Consider the following 23,577-nt stretch of genomic DNA (forward strand, 5'->3'; position numbering starts at 1 on the left):
GTGTGTGTGTGTGTGTGTCTGTTTGAGAGTGGCTGGATAATCAGACACAGCGGAGCTGTCTCCTCTCTCGGCCTGTTCCTATCGCTCCTGTAAAGTGAAAGTGACATGTGACACCCCCGGAAAATGATGAACTGACATGAGGGACGAAAAAGGGTGACAAAAATTTTTTGATTTGCCAGACCAGCTTAAGTATGAAAAATCATGAAGTATTTATGAAATGTATTATGAATCATTGACTTGGTTTTTTCCCCCTCTTTTAAAATGCACGGCCCAAAAAAAAAAGAGAGAGAGAAAACTTTGACGTCTCAGACTCCATAGACATCAACTGGTCCTCCCCCTTAATGGAGTGATATATTTACAGTGCATATGAAATCTGTAAATTATTGCTGAATTTTTCTCCTTAATGAGGACGAGAGGGTTATTTCGGTTTTTACAGAGAGGAGTTTGGCTGGAATTAAAATAATGGTGAAAGCTTGGGGTGGAAATTAGCTTTTTGTTATTGATTAAAATTAGGCATATCTGAAATTTAATGTCACATCACACTACAGAGTAGGTCTAGGTAGCAAATCATTTCTATATGCCATATTTCTTTACCATTATTACCATATTAAACCATATTTCTATTAATTTTGTTTGTAGAAGTACTTTAAAAAATTTTGTTGTACTTCAATTTATCTTTTATTTTAAATTAGCTTTTTTATTCAGTGTTATTTACTAAAAATTGTAGTCTGTATTAAAGGATTCATTTATTTGAAATGCATTAAGCATTGTATCAGCTAAATATATCTATATTTTTTAATTAAATGAATCGATTATATAATTATAATATATTTTTTTGTTAAATCAGTCAATTAGATAATTATATTTAAACACATATTTATCGATTACCACACACGCACAAACAAAAATAATGTGTAAATGAGTTTAGAGATCATCTCCTTTCCGATAGAGATATATACAGAGAGGATTAGCAGAGGCCACGGATAAATATCTTGTCTTGAGCTCTATTGTGATGAATGGTTGCAGTTGATTTCACAGGACCGCACTTCATTGTGACCGTGGATGAGGCCTTTGTTTAAATCTCCATTTGAATTTGGTGCACATAGGGCAGTGACAAATATACATACATGTATAGAATTAATGATGTGGTTAAGCTGCTGTGTGTGTTTGGGTATTTTTATGCTAATGACGTGAACATTCATCCCAGACAATAGTCGCGTTGCGAGTAGGAGAGGGAGAGACCGAGCGAGGCGTTATTCAACGCGTAGCCATTCATTCCCGCGTGTATTCGACACAATAATAGCATATAAGCTCGGCTTTCTTTATGACTGGTTGCATCGGAGTGTTCTTAGATGAAACACTCAGAACAGACACTAGATACTAAATATGGCATGAACTTAGGTCAGAAGGAAAAAACAAATCTTTTCTCTTTTTTTTTCCAGAAGGAGAGAGTTAGATGGAGAGAGAAAGACGGATCGGGGGAGGTGAAGAAAGACAAGGGAAAAAAAGAAGTTATTTTCTGTGCAGGGTTCAGTGAACCATATGTAGGTAGCCACAGGCTAATGGGCGATTGGTCCCTGGCTCGCCAGGTATCTTGTGCCTCAGAAATCCCTCCTCCATTTCCTCTAATCTCACCTTTTCTCTGGTGCTGACCCAGGGAGGCCCGTTTCATTCCCCACTGCACGCCAGAGGAGAGTGCTGTGATGGGAGCCGGCCCGGCCCTGCCAGCTCTGGCAGTCTCCCTCCCCACCGGCTCTTCTCTATTGATTTCTCCACTCTTGCCTAGCCGGGGTCTGCTCTACCAGTGCCCGCACCGGCCCCGCTCCCAACCCAGCATTAATGTGAGAAAACGCTCGGCAGCCAGAGAAACGGGCTTTGATTTTTCATTAGAACTGCTTCCATATTTTAATATTGGGTTTAATCGGCGCTTATGCCTTAAAGAAATAACCATTCGCAGCGACTCCCCGGCCTTCAAGAAGTATATGCCGTTTCTTCAATCAAAGCTGCTTGAATTTGCTCTTTTGTTGGGAGTTCACTTGCAATCGTTTTTCCCTCGCTCTCTGTATGTGGGCAGAGTCGTTAGGTTTATTGACTGCACTTGGTGTTTCGAACATGACATTGACAGAAATATCCGTGGCTGGATTGAACGGTTTTATTATATTATTTAGAAACTTTTTCTGACCATTTTTTGGCATCTTTTGTTTTTTATTTTAAAATTATAATTTTTTTCCTATAATTTTATATAATGTTTCTTACAAATTACAGTTTTATTTTTTATTGACAAATATAATTTATTTGGACATATTAAATGATGAAATAATATTCTTTTAATTATAAAATGACAATGGAAACTGTTCCATGACTGCTTTCAGGATAACATAATAGAATTCTATTAATTAGAATAGATTGTAAATGTAAAATAATTTTTATAGTTGTAATATTAATAAAATATGCTAATCTAACACTTTTGTTGAAAAAAAAATTAGCCACAATAATTTGTAAATATGATATTATAATTATTAATATTATATTATAATTGCATTTTTATCATTATAAAATATACAATAAATTATATATTTTTTCAAATTAAATGCAAAGAGCAATATTCTACTCATCACTGATATATCACAATAGCATATTCATTTGATTTTATTCTCAATGGCCTCCGTTTGTTCCTGATTTTTTTTTTCTTCAATACACAATGCACTGTGAATTAAAGGCACGCACCAGTAACCTGTGTGCTAACGAGAGACACCATGCTGATATCAGTCCATGTGTTGTGCACAGCTCCTGCGATTTTTAACGTAAATGTCACACCGACGCACACTAAACCAAACACATCTGTCCATCTTTCACCCATACGACAGATTTGATGTTACCAAAGACTAAAGAAGAAATCACAGAGGCACAAAAGACCCTTCTGCGACCGTCATTACTTTGTGCCTTTATCTGATATCGTATCAAGTGCGCAACCTCCTACAATTTATTTTCTAGATGTTAAAAGAGAAAAGCAACATTATGTGTGTGCGGGTGGATGTAAAGCTTCCTGTGCATGTGTGAATAGTATTCTTTCTGCTTGCGGATGGTGTTAGACCCCTGCTAGGATGAGATGCATTATTTAAGACTGTTGTGATACTGGAGCCTGCTTGAAAAGGTCTTTGCTTTCTTCAACCACTACAGCACTTTGCTCTAGACCAGATGCACTCAGAAAAACACGACGCTTTGTCCACTGTTGCAAAACACATCTTAACATCACAAAACACACAAGATGCATTCACACAATGCCCTAATAACAATCACATTTCTTTATATTTAATGCCATTCATTGCTAGTCATAGTCTTTTTCTCATTTGCTTTCTAGATTTTATTTTTTGTTTCACCACCAATCAGCAGTATGATGTGAATTGTTTTTTTTTCTTGCTTATTTTTCCCCCCACTTGAATAGTCAATTCCCCTTAAACATTTTCAGCAGATTATTAGCTGCAGAAAGAAAAGGTTAAATGGCAATTTGAGGCAGCCACATTGTGTTTGACTAAAGTCCCATTAACTCGAAATCAGAACTGGCCAGACATTTTCCCACTGGTGAGAAATACTTAATGAAACACACTTTATAAATTAAATATCATTAATTACTCTTCACGGTTTGCCACCAGCCGTGTGGTTTCCGAGTGGAAAAGTGAAGGAAAAAGCTTTGGCAGTGTCACTTCAGGGCCTCTCATTAAACTCTGCCCCTGGGTATTTTTATGCCTTTTAATGCCAATCTAATGAACTGTTTACTTTTGCTGCAGTTCAGGTTCCATTATTATTTGCGTCCTTGTGTTGCCGTTTGCTGTCAGTGTGAAGTGTTGTGGGGAAAAAAAAAAAAGCACTAATAATGATGAACAATAAGAGATAGCAGTTGATTTATAATAAGATATGTTTGTGGTAATTATTTCTAACATTTGTAACTTTTTTCATTATTTTACTTTTTCCTGCCCTTAGAACTAAAGGTTAGATTTTTTTTTATTTTATTATTATCGCTTGAATTCTTTTAATTAACCACATAGGTTGTTTGGATGGTGTAAATAAGATTTTTTTAATATGCTTTTATATTTATATAATAAGAAATTTATTTGACTAATATTTGCTGCAGTTTTGTTCATATGATTCTTATTTCAGACAATATATGATCATTTTTTTGGAGCTCATATAAATATTTAGCATGCACGATGCATATGCAATTATGGTTATGGTTGAACTTGTTTTTTTTGCATCGTGCATCATGTCAACAGACTTACAACACACATTTTTGACAGGACACAAAAACCCTCGTCTCTGGTTTGATGAGACATGTCTGTTTTAAAAGGCAGTCAGACCACTTTGCATAAAGTTAAGACGGATCTTTGTACTTTTTCCCTATGCTTCCGGGAATAGAAGCAAATTCTCACCCAAGATTAAAACAAGTGACAAGAGAAAGACCTTTCAAACAGATTAAAAAAAGATTTTGCTTTTTTTTTTCTGTAGCAATAAAGTATCTCCATTCTTACGATTACAAAGCCTTCTCTCTGGGTTTTTATGTTTTAGTGCAGGTTTTATATTTGAGTGCTCTAGCTGAACTATGCAATATGTAGGAACTTTAAAATCCATTGATTATTTCTTCTTTTTTTATTATTTTTTAAAAAGCGAGAGCTTATTATTATTTTTTTTAACTTTCATATCATTCCAATCAATTTTAGGTCATTTTGGGTCGTGATTAAATATGCAATACCCCAGTGACCTAAATAAATAGCTCCACTTTATTAATGCATGGCATATAGAAGATAAGTAAGTAGGAAAATAAATAATTCTAATAACCTATAACTCGGCTCCGATCCAATGCAAAGTACCAATCAAAGTATTTCCTAGGGTTAAGCAGTCAATATTGCCCAGCTGCTGTGCTATAGCAGCAGATGAAGGGAGAATAATCAGTGTGAGGCTTGTTTTACTGCAGGGGGAGTTGCAAAATGGTGTAAACGGGCTGGGAGAGGCGTCTCGCTTTGTTTCTATGACTAGTTTTCCCCTTCGAAGACTTAAGGCTGCATTTGCCATTCTTTTTGTGCGAGATGCACTCAAAGGTTACATCGTGAAAGTGGTTGATGCTCTCAGCTACAACAAACAGCTATTTAGAAGAAGAAGAATGAAACAAAAATAGGGTTTGAAGACGATAGTGTGTGCATTCAAATGAAGGCATCTCCAAGGCTTCCGTTTTCAATTATGAACATGCCGACATTCCCCAAAGTTCCTCTGCTGTTCTTTAAGATGGAACATGTGGGTGTGTTTTTTTTCCTCGTCAGAAGATGTGCTTTGTTTGTGGTGCTCGTTTGTGAAATAATGTGCAGACAAATGCAAACGATTGCTGATCGGTTAAATCAGAAATGACACGAGATATGACACGTATATATTTTAAAACCGAACGATCTGTCAGACTCCTGTTTAGAAATCAAAATTCCTACATTTCCGCTTTATATTAACTACTTTTGTTTGTGATCTAAATAAAAAGAAATTTAGAATAGTGCAAATTCATGACTAATTATTCTTCCCAAAAATAAATAAACAGAGGGTTTGTGAAAACAATGTCTTAAAAAAAGAGATTGTTAGTATTATTTACATAGGTACAAGGATATAAAAAGGAAGTTAGTTGTTAGAATTTATGTTTTTCTTCATTTATCGGCAATACGATGATAGCTTTAAATATTCCGTTCACGTATATTTTATATATCTATTTATTTTATGTATGGATTCATATTTATATATCAATTCATATAAAGATATGTGTGTTATTTTAATACTTTTGAAACAGAGATATTAAAGTTATGAAATAAATATTTCTAAACATTTTGCATGCTGCAAATTCATTAAACGAATCATAAATTGTTGACTCTGATAAAACTCGCCGAACAAACTCCACTTTTTATTTGTAACATATTTTCACGTCCTATCCTCCAGGATTTGACCGCATCCTCTGCGAGAAATTGTGACACAGCATTGCATCACAAAATGCAGTTCTTGGATAGCAGTTATTTTGCTGTTTAGTTTTCCTGTGGCTCGCCTGCACCTTTCCCTGCTCTCATCCTCCCGAAGACTGCCAGCCCGCAGGAAGAGCGAACAGAGGGAAGCAAAGGGCTCTTGGTAAATGCTATCTCAATGTGTTTTTTTTCTCTCCTCCGCACCACCAGTGTGTGTTTAGTTTGGAGGGTATTTGAAGAGGTCGGGTGTGTTTGTAAACATGCCATACTCGGCTTCTGCGCTTGCTGAATCGGAGGTGGCATGCTCTGAAGTGTTGGGTGTGTGTGTGTGTGTGTTTCTTTTTTGGACACGGCATTCTTTTTCCCAACTGCGTAGCGGAGGAGAGACGGGGGAACGAGCCCAAATCTGATGGCACGCCAATCGTGTCGACCTGGGTGATGAATTATTCTCTGTCTAGCTCCCTGGCTTGGTATTATCACAGGGTCTGCCAGAGAACAGGACTGACAGCAGTGACAGCCCCCAGAACACATTTCCCTCTGACAACTGATACTTTCCTAATACGCTCCCTGCCTCTGTCTTGTACTACGGTCCGCCATTCTACACTTTTTATTTATTTAAGTGAAAGGGGGGCTTTTGCTATTGTATCCGAGGGCTCCGGTTCACTCAAGCCACACTGGAACTAGATTACACACACACACACACACGCTCGCACACTTCCTCTCTTTCCATAACACACAAGCTCGCTCTCGCTTTAGTATATCACCTGGTGTAAGTATTTTTGTTTCGTTTGCTGATCCAACAGGGGGCTCTCGTGCTTTAGAAATGTGTGATTTTTCAAGTCAAGTGAACTAATGCTTGTTTTTTCTCTCTTTCTCCCCTTGCCCCTCTTCTTTTTCCTTCTCGATCTCTTCACTTTCTCTCTTTTTCCTCTCTCTCAACCTCTTCCCATTGCAGAAAAGGTCACGTATTGCCTACAGTGATGAGGTGCGGAACGAGCTCCTGGGGGATGATGGGAGCTCCTCGGAGAGTCAGGTAGGGTGTTAATCAGGGGCTGTGCTTTCCCAGTGTGGGTGGCTGCTCAGGGTGAGGACGGGTCAGGGCCACGAGGGGCAGAGAGAGGCAGGCATTGGCACCCAGTCATGCAGAAGCAACACTGTTTAATGCAAAGCTGCCCAATGCTGAATGGGCTTTAGGCACTAACCAGCGTCTGGGCAGCACCAGATTGGGGTAAATTCCCGCTTTCTCCCAGCTGTTCACCATCCGCCTCAGTCCTTATTCTTCTAAAATGCCCCCAATCCAAAACAAAAACCTGCAGCTTTCAAAGTTCCTTAAACTGAGGGTGGGGGGAAAACTATGTAAATAAAAAAAATGAAATTAAGCTTAGTATTATTTCACAGAGGTATAAAAATATAAAATAAATCTTCAGGTATCGGCAAGAAGTTGATAGCTATAAAGGTTCTGTTCAAAATTATTTTAAATAATAATCTCACACACACACGTATACATATATTTATATGAGTTTAGATTTTTTGTTTATATATAAATGTGTGTGTATGTGTATGCATTTTTGAAAATATTTCTACAATTGAATAATTTTAACAAATAATATTTGTTTATATGTAACGATGTGTAATTTATTTTTCAGTGTGTTTGTTTATTTTGTGTGCACATATATAAATTATAATATAAAATGTTATATATAAATATATTTATTTATATATATTTTAATATATTATATTCACACTCATATACTCTAAAATGGAATGTAACATTTTCCATTTTACAATTTTATCACCTGCACAGCTGTTTTTAAAAGGTAGACCCCACAATAAGTTCCTTTGAATAATTACTGCATTTAATTATCCTGCTATATTTATCGAATATGCCACATGTCAACATACACTCCAAGCGAGTGTATCCACAGGCACCTTGTGAAAGAGCCGTGAGATCATTCGTAACTGCTAAAGTTGTTTTTTGTTTTTTTTGTCTTTCCCCCTTATTAGCATTTCATAGATGACCTATGCACCACACATCTTACAAACATATGTAGCGTTAGCCGTGATGGGTAATTGATATGCATATTCTCACCAAATTAGTGGCTCACAAAAAATGTGTGTGACACTTCATATGAAGTTGAGAGTAGAAGTGTCCCTCGAGCTGTCAAACCCACAGCTAGACATTGATGGTTTTATCAAATTCTTGCCAAAAGAAAAAAAAAAATTATAACTTGCTTTTGTGTTTTTTTTTTCATTGACTCCTTTCTTCCTTTTATAAAATCAGTTTATGACAAATCATATTACTTGAGTTGTTATTCAAACTGCATTCAATGACAGCTTCTTTTATCAAAAATAATTATGAATTGTCGTGGATGGCACAATAGCTCATTTGATATGGATTTTTAAGATGCAAGCTTTCATACTTTATTCACTTTAGTGGCGTTTGAACAATAGGACAATAATTTAAAAGGATTATATTTCAGTTCCTGAAGTTTCTTATTCTTTTTCATATTAGCCATTCTCTAAACACTTAAAGATAATTTGCCTAATAACAAGACATTAGAGACAATAACACAAGATATGTTTTATGTTAGATTGCAGCCATTGATCTGGTAAATGGATGAAGTGTTTTGGGATGTTGTTATATTTATTGCCTTAGATGCAGTCAAGCTCCCCACTGTCTGTCACCTACAATATCAAAATTCTCTTTTCACACAAACACACAAAAAAATAAGCACAAGAGGGTATGAGGATGAGCCATGTACACAATGTGTATGTAAATATTTGAATAGATTTTTTATTGTTTTATTTTATGTATATATTTGTATTATTAATTGCATATTTATTTGTTTGTAAATAGACATGAATGCATACATTTTATTAAATTATAAAAAATATTTTAACACATTATTTATAACAGTGTAATAAATTTTAAGTTTGTTATATTATATTATATATTATTAATGCATTATTTATTCATATTTTATCCATTTTCTCATAAAACTGATATAAAAAAACATGCATTTTAAATGTGCATAAATATTTTTTTTACGGGAAAAAGAAGGACCAGTTTTCTTCCCGATCAGACCTCAGGTGTTGAAGTAACTTCATTTCCATTTAAAGAAAAATAATGAATTAAACTAGGGATGCTAACACAAGACTTGCTGTGAGTGGAGTGGTCGGAACTTCAGGGTTTTTTTATCGAACGAGACAGGAGCGATAGAGCGTAGGGGAAGAGATGTAGGGCCGGTGGGGGGGGGGGCTGACTGGGGTGAGTCGGTCAATTTAATTCCTGACGATCTAAAAGAGGTCAGGATCATTTCATATAGCCCTGGCTGAGCAGATCATTACCAGTCACAAATCTGTTCGTTACATGGCGAGGATTTATAGCTAAGTAAATAGGGAGTCGTCATAAGTTCTGAAAATAGCGTGTTGGCCCGGCGATAATAGCTAAAGGACGGTTTAATAGAGTTCGGCATTTATTCGTTATCTGTATGCGGACAGAGACCGAATTGGCGCTATCGCTCTTTTTTTAATAATGTGGTGGTCTACCGTTGCACTTTTTTCTTCAACATCCCTCCCCCTACCCTTTCCGCCCGAAACGCACACATTTTTACCACACACGTTCTTGTGTGAGCGCACACACATTTTTTTTCGCACGCGAATACTCTGCGGAATAGTTTCGATTTCAGACACAGCAGAAGGCATGGCCACGAGAGATTGGGCAGGTTTGAGCCGGCGTGGACCAGATTTTACAGGCTACAAAGGAAGCAGATTACCACTTGTATCGAGTTCCGTATTGGAAAAAAAAATCTTTGTTTGAAAATCCGCTGATTATCATAACAGAAAAATTGCAGCAGTGCAGTTTCGAATAACAACCACATGAAAAAAAAAAAAAAAAACGAAGGAATGAACTCATCACAACATAATTAAACAATTTCGCAGTTTTTTTTTTTTCCCACCGTTTCCCGAGAAATGTTTGCGAGTTCAGGTAAAGCAACAAAAGACTGGTTGTCTGGTTTGGTTTAAAGAGGAAAAACAGCAGAAAAGAACAACAGCAAGCTTAAAGTCTTCCAGATACTCCCGGTAAATCCTCGGCGAGGGCTTGCAATCGTCCAAGCAGCACAAATATGATAGAACAAGGTTTGTTTGGTGTTCATTGAGACGGTCTGCAGGGTTGTGTTTAGCTCGGGTGGGCTCACAGCAAACCTAAATAGCTACTTCTATAGCGGATTCACAAACTTTGGCCTTTTGAATAATGCAGGCAACGCATTAATAATACTACAAAAAAAAAAAAAAAAAAACATACGCAGCTAGTGGCTGCGACGCGGCCCGACTTATTTCCTGGTGTTCAGTGTAGAAGTTAATTTTTTAAACTTAATATTGAAGGTGAACTTCAACATTTGAACTATATTAATGTAATTCCTTTTTTTGGAATTATATGTTTTATTATTTGTTTTTCCATAGCATGCTCATTGTGTTGTTAGGGTATATGTAATTTAACATTTATTCTTTTGGGACACAACCCCAATTATTTAAGTATTTTTAAATATTTTTTTGTATTTCATATATATTTTCATATTTTATTTTTAATAATAATTTTATTTCCTACATTTAAATTTGAAACTGAAATGTACAATTTATAGTTAAATGCTTATTTTTATGATGGTTTTCTTTTCTTTTTTTTTTTGTTTATGTTTAGTCCTTATTTATTGATTTATTGCAAAAGGTGCTTTATATCAGAAACATTGCATCTAGATTTAGTGATGTACTTTAAGATGAGCTTCAACCATAGCTTTGTTGTGCACCCACGGCAGATGGGAGAAAAAGATTTGAAACACACCGTCCCCAGTTTAACATCATGACCATAGATTCTGCCTTTTTAGTGAGGTATTAAGTTTATAATTCATGATCCGAGTTCTGTCTCTTTTCTGATATGATAGCGCATGATTTAAAAATAGCGAAATTCAAAATGACCAGCGCACACAAAAAGAGATGAGAGGCCTTTAATAATGGCCCAGAGCTTCCCCTTAGATCTGCTAACCTTTAATCTCTGGCAAGAAATGGAGATTAAAAAATCACCTGCAACGGCTGACAAATTAAGAAACTTGTCCTTCCCCTCCTCTTCTGAATATGTTGTGCACTGCCGATAAGCAACTCACCTTTTGCCGAGAACGCTTGTGTTACATAAAGAGGCTGTAATGAAGAGGCTGTAATGTACTTGATTAAGTTGAAATTACATTAGCCTCTTTCAGAGAGCGTTCAAGAGCCGCTGAATTCACTGCAAGACATACATTCTCTGTTTTACTAGTTTTAATATGTAATTCCCTTTCATCAAAAATGAATAACCCATGCATGCAATTTTTTGGTGTTTTTTGTTCCATGGTAGGTTGTTTCCATAATAAGATGCAACCGCTTGGCTTTATGTTTATGTATACACGTTCATCCCTTATGGGCCTAATGCATAATACACTCTAATTTGACATTGATAGCGAGTCAGAAATGATGAGTAATAATAAAAAAGGAGCATTGCTTGGTGTCACTTTCTCTTTCTTAGTCCAGAAGTAGGAATCCTGCGGAGTTGTTGTTAAGGAGCCTAAATCCTCAAAGCTTCCATCCTTACTGTACAAAATCTGTATTATCCTACTGTACCGCTAGTGTTTTTCCCCCCTTATGCCATATCAAGTGCTGTGATGTGACTGTTTCTCTCCCCCTCTTCCTTGATGATGATAGTTTAGACGTCGTGAGTTGAGAAATCCATTCCCAGTCTCTTTGTTTAATGTGACAGCATGAGAACTTGATCTTTGTTTGTTCAAAAAAGTCGGCATGAGTCTCGTGTTTAGCTTCTTTTAATGTGTTTGTCTGTGATTTCTAAATGCTAAACATGCAAACAGATAAATCGTCAAGGTTAATTCTGTACCCAGCCGCATGACTGATCTGCTTCCTGCCATGTCTCGGCTTTTTATCTATCTCTCTCACTCTCTTTCTCCCTCCCTCTCTTTTTCTCCCTCCCTCTATTTTGTGCCTTCATGTGGCAGTTGATAAAGTTACGTGAAGAGGTAAGTGCTGCTCTTCCTTCCCGTTTTGGTCTTCTCTTTTTCCCGCGGATCCTCCATTCATTTTCCCCCTTCGTCAGAATAAAAAAGGCCTAATCTGATTTTAAAGTCTCTTTTGATTGAGCTCAAAATGAGGCTCATTTCTACATACTGCTCTATGAGGAACTGAATCAAAGCTGTTTCGCACCAAACCTTAAAAGATTTAATCAGCTTGTCAAAACATTCACCCAATATGAAAACGCAATGAGACGTGCTGTTATAATAAAAAGGGAGGGGGAGATCTGGATATGCTTTTATTTTCTTTTAGTGATGGGTCAACTATTCGTCCAGCACCAGTCGATTAGTGAGGTTAACTATTTTTTCATTAGCATGCTGTGTTTTAGCTGTTATGTAGTCTGCATGGTAACTATATTTAAACAATATTACATTTACATTTAGTCATTTAGCAGGCGCTTTTATCCAAAGCGACTTACAAATGAGGACAATGGAAGCAATCAAAATCAACAAAAGAGCAATATGCAAGTGCTATGACAAGTCTCAGTTAGCCTAACGCAGTACATGTAGCAAGGTTTTTATAATATATTTTTTTAAATGTCAAGTTAAAAATAGTTCTTGTTAAAGATTATATTTAAAACAGTCTTATTAAGTCTTTAGTGGTTTTTTTAAGGTTTCTAAGGTAAAGTGAGTGTTGTAATGACAGCAAAATAATGTAAATATACAGATAGGGAACATGAGCACATATATACATATACATACACACGCACACACACACACACACACACACACACATATATGCTAAGTATACAGAACTGCTCACAATTGCTCAACTTTGATAATGATAATAAATGTTTCTTGAGCACCAAATCAAGATATGAGTGATTACTGAAAACTCGAGTAATGGCTACTGAAAATTCAGCTTTGCCATCATGGGAATAAATTACATTTTAAATTATATTAAAAGAGAGGACATTTTTCTTAAGTTTTAATAATATTTCACAATGTTATTGTTTTTGCTGCTTTTCTGATCAAATAAATGCAGTCTTTTAATATAAACATACATTTTGATGTTTTTTTTTCAGAAATATTAAAAAATCTTGCTATCCCCAAACTTTAGAATTATGTTATGATGTTAATTTCACCTATATGTGCAATTATTACGTTTGTAATATGTGACCCTGGACCACAAAACCAGTCTTAAGTGTCAATTTTATACATCATCTGAAAGCTGAATAAATAAGCTTTCCATTGATTGTATGGTTTGTTAGGATAGGAGAGATACAACTATTTGAAAATCTGAAATCTGAGGGTGCAAAAAAATCTAAATATTGAGAAAATCGCCGTTAAAATTGTCCAGATGAAGTTCTTAGCAATGCATATTACTAATCAAAAATGAAGTTTTGATATATTAACGATAGGAAATTTACAAAATATCTTCATGGAACATGATCTTTACTTAATGTCCTAATGATTTTTGGCATAAAAGAAAAATCTATAATTTTGACCCATACAAATGTATTTTTGGCTATTGCTACAAATATACCCTTGGTACTTAAGACTGGTTTTGTGGTCCAGGATCGCATATGTTTTATAGAGCATTTATTTTGAATATAAATAATGATTTTCTTATTAAATAGTATACCACAGGTATAAACTCCTTACTTTTTTGCACCATATAAAATAAAGTATATTTAAATGTTTTTTAAAAATGTATTAGCATACATGGCTCTAAATATAACAGAATTATGGATTTTCAACCAACTGCTGAGTTTTCTTTGTGCAATGCTAGGAAGCAGCCTCAGACATTTCCCCCACTCAGCGAATGAGAATACAATAGCCTGCCTTTTAGTCCGAGATAAGGGGATGATTTGTAATGTCTTTTTGTATTTGTAGCATTCATCCGACTTGGAAGTGAGCATGCATGTGGATTACGGCAAAAAAGGCCGTCGTCTCGATCTGTTTGTGCTTGTGTTTACGTTCTCTCGCCGGTATCTTCATCTCCTGTCTAGGGTTGTGTGTGTGTGTGTGTGTGTGTGTGTTTTGTTGTTTGGACTTGGGATTCCCCTATTCATAGACACATGCAGACACACACAGACTACAATATCTGAAGATCTTCATTCATAAAGGAAGCCTCCTCTCAGTGGAGGACTGGATAGCACTGCATCATGCTTCTGCCTGCTTTTGTAAAGATGTTTAGTGATTGCTTATCTTTGAAGATAACAGTATTTACAATGCAAATTTCTGATCCTTTCTATCTTGAAGAAATTGTAAAGACACATTAAATATTTATGGATGGAAAAATGAAAAGCCTTATCTTCGCTTCTGTCATCTTATGAAAGTAAAACGACACTTGCATCATTTTACTAATTCATTACTACTGTAAGTATGTGTCATCCTGTTATGTACTGTAAAAAATAACAACACAAATTCAAATATAATGATCTAAAGTGCCTGATAATTTTCTTTACTCTTCCCCATCTCAAAGCTACACCAGAAACATTCAAGTAAACAATACAGAGCATGCTAGAAGATCCTCTTAGCTCAAATAAGAGAAGAAATTCAGCAGTGCCTCTGGTTTGGAGGATCTTTGTAGGCTCTCGTGTCTGTGTTTGTGTGAACATCAGTATATTGTTTAGATTTCTTCACTTCCTATTGCTGAATAATCCCATTTGTAGAGCCATACCACCTCCTGCATTTATAATTTACAGCCCTTCACAGTTCTGCGTTCTTTGCTACCTTGACTTGTGTGTTTCTCCTTTTTTTGTTATTGTTTTTCCCACATGGCCAAACAAAATGGGAGTATAGCATTTTTTTCAGCCTTGGGTCAAAAGACTCTTTTCAGTGGGTTCAGCCGCCCTTGTTTTTACCCCAGAATGTGTAGTCTTTAAATCACAACATTTTTTTTCCTTCTCCCATTTTACTGAATTTAAATCAAAGCCTATGCAGCTTATACACACTTAGCCTGCTTTTTAAAACTGTACTTTTCCTCAGCTGGAAAACATGTTTAAATATTTAGCACCCTTATTCACAGCTGTTTGACACTTGTAATTCCTTTTCTTACAAGTCCCAAACAAACGGTGGAGAAGATCACATAGTCAGTCTGAATCATAGCTGTCATCATTATTCACTTTGACTCTAACACCCCCATTTGAAATAATAAGGAATCATCAAAACTTTAGAAAATTGCGATTGTAAGCGCTCGTGTTTGATATTGAAAAAAGGGGAGAGAGAAGGGAAGACAATTCTTTTGAGTCACATTCGCATTGTTCCTGGGTTCCACGTTAATAACTTACAACTGAAGTGCGGTTCTTCACGAAAGAAAAAAATGCAAAGAAAGAAAAAAACAAAAAAATTCTCGTTTATAGTATCTAAGAACGTCTTTGTAGAAAAAGTAGGTGTCAGATAAAAAGGCATACATGCATTGGCACAAATGAGAAGGGGCGTGCGCAGAGGCGGTCGCGAGCGCACCAATATTTATCATGCCCTCTTTAAAAGAAGCTTCTGTTGAACTCCATAAGACCAAAAAAGAGACAATTTTGACAGTCCTGCCGCTCCAATAGTGAATAAAAAAAAAAAAGGGGGTTCTTTTAATTCAGGTCATTTTGGTCTGTGAAAGTGAGTGATATGCATCTAGGGCTATTTGTTTTAAATATCTGAACTGATATGCTATGTCTAATGTGCTTTGTTACTCATAATCACCTCCTTACGGATGCGTTTGGATCCACACGTGGGATGTTTATCGTTTTGATAGGCCATTCTTTCACGTTTTCAGGAAGTCGCCATTTCTCTGCGCTGTTGTCGTCACTGCACCTACGCGGCCACCTTCGGTGTGTGTCACCCCCATTCCCCTGCACCCCACACACGCGCACAATAGACATCAACAGCCCCCCCTCCCTCAGAAAAATAGACCGACTGAGGGAGTGAGAACGAGCGAGGGAGAGAAATTCAAGAAAAAGCTTTGAAGTGGCTTTCCGGCGCGCGAGTCTGCTGGCCGTCTCCCCGAGACGTGTCACCTTTGCCGAGAGGGAATAGGAAAATCACGTTTCGAATGGTAATGATAACATACTAATCACTTGAGCTCTTTGAAGACGGGGGAGCGAGCTACTCTGTCAGTATCCCCGGCTGCCTTGTGCTTCCAGGCACACAGGCACATCCCTGGTCTAGGTGTATTAGTTTAAGCGGTGCATGTCAATACGTCCCCTCCATCTCAGCTGATCCAGAGGGGCTCATTAGGCAGAGATGGCTCCCTTTTCCCCATACGCACTCCCACCCCCGTTCTCCACTCTTTCTCTATCCCTCTCTCTCTCTTTCCCTCTCTCCCTCCCTCTATCTCCCACTAACACTCCCTCCCTTAAACTATTAAAAAGTATTTCAGCTATTTTAAATGACATCTGTCAACCGAGAGGAGGAGAAGAAAAAAAAGTTCAGACAGGTTTTTTTTTTCTCCCTCTTTCCCTTCTCTGTGATTGTCAAACTTTGAAAAGTGGAATGTCGTCTATTTTTCATTTCATTTCCTTGGAGTGATTAGCCGCTACATATTTTGACAGCTTAACTAGAACTGGAAACATGTTTCTCTCGCTTTTTCCCTCGGCCTTTATTCTTTCTGTGCATGTAAATATGAATAAAGGTTAATGTCCTTTAGAAATGTAGTTAGCTCTCTCTGTTATGTATTTACAAATAGAAATGCAGTGGTCTCATTCAGTGTTCACACTCATAAATGATATGACTTACCATAAAATCTTAGCTTTTTAGTATCTGCTGTGGCGTTCAAAAGTTTAAGACTACAAAGTTTTGAGAGAGTTTTAGGATTGTGCCAAATTTTAAACAGAGATGGTATGATGTGAAATGAATAGAAAATATGCATTACTGACTTAAAATTGTTCAGAATCTCAAAATAACATAAATTTGTGACACTGATCATGTGAAATTCTTTGTACTGAATGTTGATGTTCCATTGATGCCAAAGATTTAGATTATTCTCAATTCATGCTGAATCACATGATCATCAGATTTTAAAGGGCAAAAACGGGAACAAACCAAAGACATTCTGAATTTCATTTTACTATTTCAATTAAAATTTTCACTTAAATATATGCTTATATACTATAATTAGCAATTAAAATTAAATTAAGAAAAATCCAAAATAAAAGCATTTTTTTTACAAATGAAATTTTGGACCCCACTATATTTTATTTCTAGCACGTATATATTAACATATGTATGAGATATGTAGTTCTACATAAATTCTGTTATTTCTAGTATGTGTACACTGCCATTCAAAAGTTTGGGGTCATTAAGAGTTTTTTTTTCAACTTCCTGTTCATTCTACAAAATATTAGGCAGCACTTTTTTCAATTGTGATAATATTAAGAAATTAATATTAAAATCATTTTAAGATTCTCATATGCCGTCACCGTAATATTTTACTTTATAAAATTTGTTAATATTTAAATTTTTATTTAATTTGTTTATTTTAAAATAGTTATTAATTTAATTTACTGTATTTTTATGTTGTTATTTTATGTTCTCGAAACATGAGTCTGAGACCACTTCAGTGTTTTCAGTATGGCCAAGGTTATTATTTTTCTGAAATTAGTTGAAAAGCTGCCCACAATGTGCAATATTAATGTGCCTGGCCCTTGACCATGATGTTTATTTTAATCTTACATTTATGACTTCTGACTTTGTAAATCGACACAAGACGTACAAACCTTTCCTTGAAAAAGTTTACACGCCTTGTTGGTTTGCATTATTTACAGTGACCCTTAAAACATCCAAAATGCACTGTAGAGAAACCAGCAAGTATTTTAGACAACATACACTTTTAAAAATACAGGGTTTTTTTCACATCGATGCCATTAAAGAACCATTTTAGGTTCCCCAAAAACCTTCAATGGAACAATTCTTAAAAGAACTTAGTGTAAAGAACGTTTTTTTCTACTATAAAGAACCTTTTGTGCTATCTAAAGCTTCCATGGATATTTAAGTTTTTTTTTTTTTCATGAAACCATAGATGCCAATAAAGAACATTTATTTGTAAAAGTGTATACATCAAATAAAAAACATAGTGTAACAAGGTTTGTGGTGCCATCCTGAACTTGTCAGACTAACAGATATTGGGTAATCTGAAGCAGCATTTGAAAATATATTACAGCTCAATTAGTCATCCCTCCCATGCTAATCTTTGCCCTGGTTTTAAATGTGAGGTAATGAGATCTGGCAACACCTTCAGAACAAAGCCACTGCAAGAAGGAAGCCTCAATTAAAAAGAAGGAAAGGTGTTAGATTGGAGCTCTGTCCTTTTTTGCTTTGGAATTTGCACAACGATCAGTCCAATTTATGAAAATGCAACTCATAATTAGACGTTCTCAAATCAATGTATAAGTTAAATTAAAACTAAGTGGTCTGTACCCTTTTGTCTTAGTGTGTCTATTATTGTGTTGAAAATGTCTCTGTAAATAATGTCCCAGTCTTCTCAATCATTCTCATTGTTTTCTTTCCATCTGTGGTTTGTTTTCAGAGAGCACATCTGTTGGACAACACAGAGAAGCTGGAAAGGTCATCTCGGAGGCTGGAAGCTGGCTACCAGATAGCGGTGGAAACCGGTAGGCATTCTGGGTAGGGGGGTGAGCGACAGCAAATTGTCTCGCTCGTATGCGCGGTAAAAAGAGAGAGAGCAGAAAAAAATGCCTTGACGACTGGTGACATTTTCAGGAGCACATCAAAGAGAAGCAAGGGAGAGAGAGGTGTAGAGCAGCAGCCGCAGTACTGTTAGGCTCACACAAAACACACCACCTTATTTCCATTCACCTACCTGTGTGTGTGAGAGAGAGAGAGAGAGAGAGAGAGAGAGAAAGAGTTTTAATATGGGTACCAAATGATGGCGTGTCGTCTAGAATAAACAACAACACCCTGCCTCCACCGTCCTGCAATTTTTCAAGCTAAATAAAGACCTAGATCTTTTAATAAACCGGTTTCTAAATAAAGCACCTTAGACGTCACCTGATTCGCACCTGTCTGAAGGTTAGTTTTTATCTTTAAATACAAGAAAATGAACTAATTTAGATCTGAAATAGATTGAATCAGCAGGCTTTTTTTTTTTTTTTTTTTTAGCCTGACAGTCACCGTGTTGTTGAAGCAGAGTGTATTCCTCAGAGACGTATCAAAGCTCGTTCTTCAAGAAGCTACTGGCTTTCTTTGGCTTCTGCCTTAGTTTTGAAAAGTTTGTTAATTTACACTATAATGGCAGGGTGGCTTGTGCGCGACGTCGACACAGTTAATAATTCAAATCTAGAAAGGGTTGCACAGACCACTGGTGTTTGATGTCTCGCAAGAACAACTCACAAATTCATAAATGCAATCTGCATCCTCTGCTGAAAAATTTAGTTTCATTTATTTTGGATCCTCTCAAGCCTGTGCTTAATTTTTTTCATTCCTGCCCTGCATACATTTATATTTATATATATATATATATATATATATATATATATATATATATATATATATATATATATATATGTTCAGTTCATCGAATGAAGTCCCTTTGTTTTTCTGCTATTCAGACATATTTTTTACTTATGTCTGCCCAATTGAATTTTCTGCTTTTCTAGAAGATACCAAAGCGGAAGCCCGTACACTTCAACGGCAGGATCAGACCCCCTCTGAGAGGAGTTTTCCCCTCATAAAGGACAGTTTCTACCTCTGAGAGCCATCACAATGCCGCACCGCTTCCACTGCTCTCAGTGTGGGAGCCGCAAGCGCAGAACAATGCCTGTTTACTCAGCCCTTCTCTAACCGCGTTAAAGCGCAACTCGGCCTGTGCGTCTCACTCCTGTGATCCTAATCCCTGACCCCGTACCCCACCGACCACCCCAACACTCACGTACACACACCTGCATCTTAAAATCGTAGCGGCAGGTAGTCCTAAACTGAAGTGGCCCGAGATGGACAAACCCTGTACTTTTGGGATTTGGGCACAGCCACCACACGCAAAATGCACAGCGATCGCTGGGGTAAACACAGACACAGAAGCGGTTCGGTGGCTGTTGAGGAGCTGCAGGGATAGATGCGCTTTGTTTGGGTTGCGGCGGTGACCCTCGCTCTCTGTCACACTGAGGCGGATCGGCCAGTTTATGGACCGTGTGTTAAAATTCACTCGAGCGGCAATCTACACCTGCTATAGCGCCGGCCATTCGGGTTTCTGCTATCCTGTAATAAAACAAAACAATTGTAAATTAGTAAAGAAAATAAATACTTAAATTGTTACTACTAATACTAAATTAATTAAATATAAATATAAATAAAATATATTTTGTATTTATATATTTACTATATGAATTTTATATATATTTTCTATTTTATAAAATAATAATTGGTTATTTGTTTATAATATTTAATTTGTCTTATTTCAGTTTTTTGTGCTGTTTATTTAAAAAATGTTGTTTTTGTTTAAACTATGCTATTACTTTAAGACTCGATAGATATGAATATATATATATAGTGTAAGTATACACAAAGTAATACACAATACATTTGTTGTATTATTTTATATTGCTGTAATTATAAAATAATACATATAACTGTATTTAAATTGTTATACACACACACAAACAAACAATACATATAAAGTCTTGAAATAATAGCTTACTTAAAATCTAAACGTACCGTATGTTTTTTTTTTTTTTACACATTTTATTATTACTTCTACATTTTATAAATGTATTCATATTTATATATTGTGTATTCTTTTTGCGTTTCAAGTCTTTAAAGTAATAAAATATTTAAATCAAAATAATATCAGTGTGATTGCAAATCGTATATAAATTTAAAAATTGCTTTAACATTTATTCTAGTTACGGTCACATTTAATTGTTTCATTATTTTAAATTAGTTTGTCGTTAAAACCCTTAACTTTTAAAACCCGCTCTTTGTATGGACCAATTAATTTGTCAGGGGTTTTTTGTGGTACAAGTTGACTGAATTCTTGGATTTTTTATTATAATGCAAAAAATCTCCTAGGTTTGTAGTAAAATTGTGAGGATACTCCATATTTTATTTTTTTAAATAAAAAAATAAATATATAAAAAATGATGTTTGTAAAAATCGTAATTTGAATTTTATTTTCTGATTGCACCTACACAGTGTCAGTGAGGAGTGTGTGTGTGTGTGTGTGTGTGTGTGTGTGTGTGTGTTTTAAGGGTGTTTTAGTGTGTGGTGCGTTCAGTCCAGCACTAGCAGCATGTCAGGAGCACTCCAGGCCCTCAGAGAGATATTGAGAGTGCTCTCTGGACATGCAGAGCTTTTTACCAAACTGTTTGTCTCATAAATAAAGTATGGGTCTTCATTAGGAGAGGGCACCCACTTTAAAGCTGCCTGAACCAGAGGCACGCCGGCCTGAAGAGAGCCTGGAGTACAGTAGGAGGGAGCAAAGCAGCCAATTTAAAGGCATTTAAATCAGAGTTGTCCCAGAGCCCACGAGCGTTAAATACACCCTAATCAAAGAAATGCCCAGCTGTTTATGAAAGCCAAGGAAGTGGGCAAAAGATGTTTTATATGGAGGAAAATAAAATACCTATAGGGGGTGTAATTCTGTTGTTTGCAGTCACATTTGGGACTGTTGAAGAATATTTATTTGTATTTTTTTTTTCTACGAAAATTTTTTAGTCTCAGACGGTTGACCTCAAAATCTATTAATTAATCAAAATTAATTTTAACGGATTGTCCGATATAAACAAACGTGCTGCGAGAACTGCGTTCGTAAGGAGCAGAGCGGTGGCCTTTGAATACGCAGCAGCCGCTGTGGCAGCGGATCGATGGGGCAAAATGAAACCAGCTCATTAGGGATTGATTTCAGCAGTGTTTAGATAAGCAGAGTGGGTCGGGGCCTGGCCCCTGGGGCCCTCACCAGGGCCCAAAGTTCACGCAGAGCCAGGTAGAGAGTGTCTCCGCAGGCCATCATCTTTATTAGCACCCAGATAAGCTGATTAGGCCTTGTCAATCAAAGGTGCCAATGACTCAATCGAGAGGCCCTTCTTTTCTTTCTCTCTCTCCTTCCTTTTTTCTCTCCTTTTTTTTGTGATAAATCATTGAAGCGACCAACAAAGCAGTAGCCATGGCGGCTAAGCTAAGCAGCCCTGCAGTTGTCACCAAGGCAGACGACGCAAGGACCCTGTGATGATGTGACGACTGTATTAAAGAGTACATCAATTTGTTTGAGAGCGGTTTGATTTTTTTCTGCAGTGGTATTAAAAGAGCATGCGAGGGGGGAGAGTAGTTATTGTTGTCGCAGGCTTTACTGAGAAGCCGAGAGTGCCCCCGATAGAAATAAATAACAAAATAAATGATCGAATGAAGAAATAAATAAATATGTTTTGTAAACATGAAGAAACGCTGCTCCTTTTGAGCGTGAGCATGGCTTTAAGACATGCTGTGTCAGTCCATGGGTGTCAGAGCGTCCCAGTAACAGACACGCAATTGTCTCCGTCTCTCCATTTCAATGCTTCTAGCTCTCTTTATTTCTCCTCCATGTTATCGTTCTTTCATTTTCTTTCCTTCATCCCTCTCCTCCACACTTTCTGGTTGTTGTCTACCGTTTTATGAAACTGATAACTTGGTTCTTTGAATGGAATTCCCTTTTTTCCATGACCATGTTTCCATGTTGCCATGGCCTTTTCTTCTTAAGCACTTTAAACATTTATGATGATGATGATTATTATTATTATTATAATTAATCATTATAATTTAATAACAATAATAATAAAATTAAAAATGTCAACATTAAAGTGAGTGCATTCAATAAAAGTTGTTTTAAATATTTTCAATAATCTCTTAAACAAAAGAATCTAATATTTAGTTATATAATATAAAGTGATGTTGAAATAATAATGGTAATAATAGTAACTAAATTAAAAATGTCAAAATGAATGTATTTTTATGTAAGTATTTATTTTAATAACCTCTTAAAAGGATATATTTAGTTATATAATCAAACATTTTGTAGTAGTAGTTTTAATAATAATAATGATAATGATGATGATAAAAATAATAATAGTAAAATAAAAATGGAAAAATTAAATTGAATACATTCATTAATGTATTGAAAAGTTGCTGTTATTGTTATAAATATTTGAATAGTCTCTTCAACTAAAGTCATTTATTTAATAATAATGATAGTAATACATTTATAGCTGATTTTTGCTTGTTAAAAACTATATTTTTTATCACACTAAATTCAATTTGCTGTACAATACCTCCTCTCTAATTAATTGTTTCATTGTCTTTCATTATTTATTTCAGTCTAGCTGTTCCAGTTGATTTCCTTCATTGTATAGTTGTGTTTAAAGTTTCAGCACATCGCTACTGTTCTCTCTTTAATGAGGACAATTTGGTGAAGTGGATTTCCTCGAGGTATAGCATACCAAATAACTTGGGTTTTTGTAGTTTGCTGAAATCTGAATGCCGTATTGTGTTTCAAAAAGAATATGCCGTTATTTGATAATTGTTTGATTCACGGAGCAGAGCCACAAGAGTTAAATATTTCAATA

General features: G+C 36.0%; 1 protein-coding gene and 1 long non-coding RNA gene across 6 annotated transcripts in view; both read left to right on the plus strand.

The window, feature by feature from the left end:
* vti1a (vesicle transport through interaction with t-SNAREs 1A) overlaps positions 1-23,577 on the plus strand; it is a 149,920-nt gene that overhangs the window by 15,953 nt on the left and 110,390 nt on the right. For 2 of the 5 annotated variants that reach the window (XM_058792807.1, XM_058792809.1), the window contains exons 4-6: positions 6,940-7,017; positions 12,020-12,040; positions 18,555-18,639. In XM_058792807.1, the coding sequence (XP_058648790.1) occupies positions 6,940-7,017; positions 12,020-12,040; positions 18,555-18,639 (184 nt within the window). Of the gene's footprint in view, positions 1-6,939; positions 7,018-12,019; positions 12,041-18,554; positions 18,640-19,644; positions 20,252-23,577 lie in introns of those variants that run through there. The other 3 variants (XM_058792810.1, XM_058792808.1, XM_058792811.1) reach the window with 2 other exon arrangements.
* On the plus strand, positions 21-1,683 carry LOC131550607 (uncharacterized). The gene is made up of 3 exons (XR_009273591.1): positions 21-153; positions 1,443-1,544; positions 1,658-1,683. It is a non-coding gene; the product is annotated as an uncharacterized LOC131550607 (long non-coding RNA).

This window comes from Onychostoma macrolepis, chromosome 12 (genome assembly GCF_012432095.1).
Source record: "Onychostoma macrolepis isolate SWU-2019 chromosome 12, ASM1243209v1, whole genome shotgun sequence".
Lineage (NCBI taxonomy): Eukaryota > Metazoa > Chordata > Actinopteri > Cypriniformes > Cyprinidae > Onychostoma > Onychostoma macrolepis.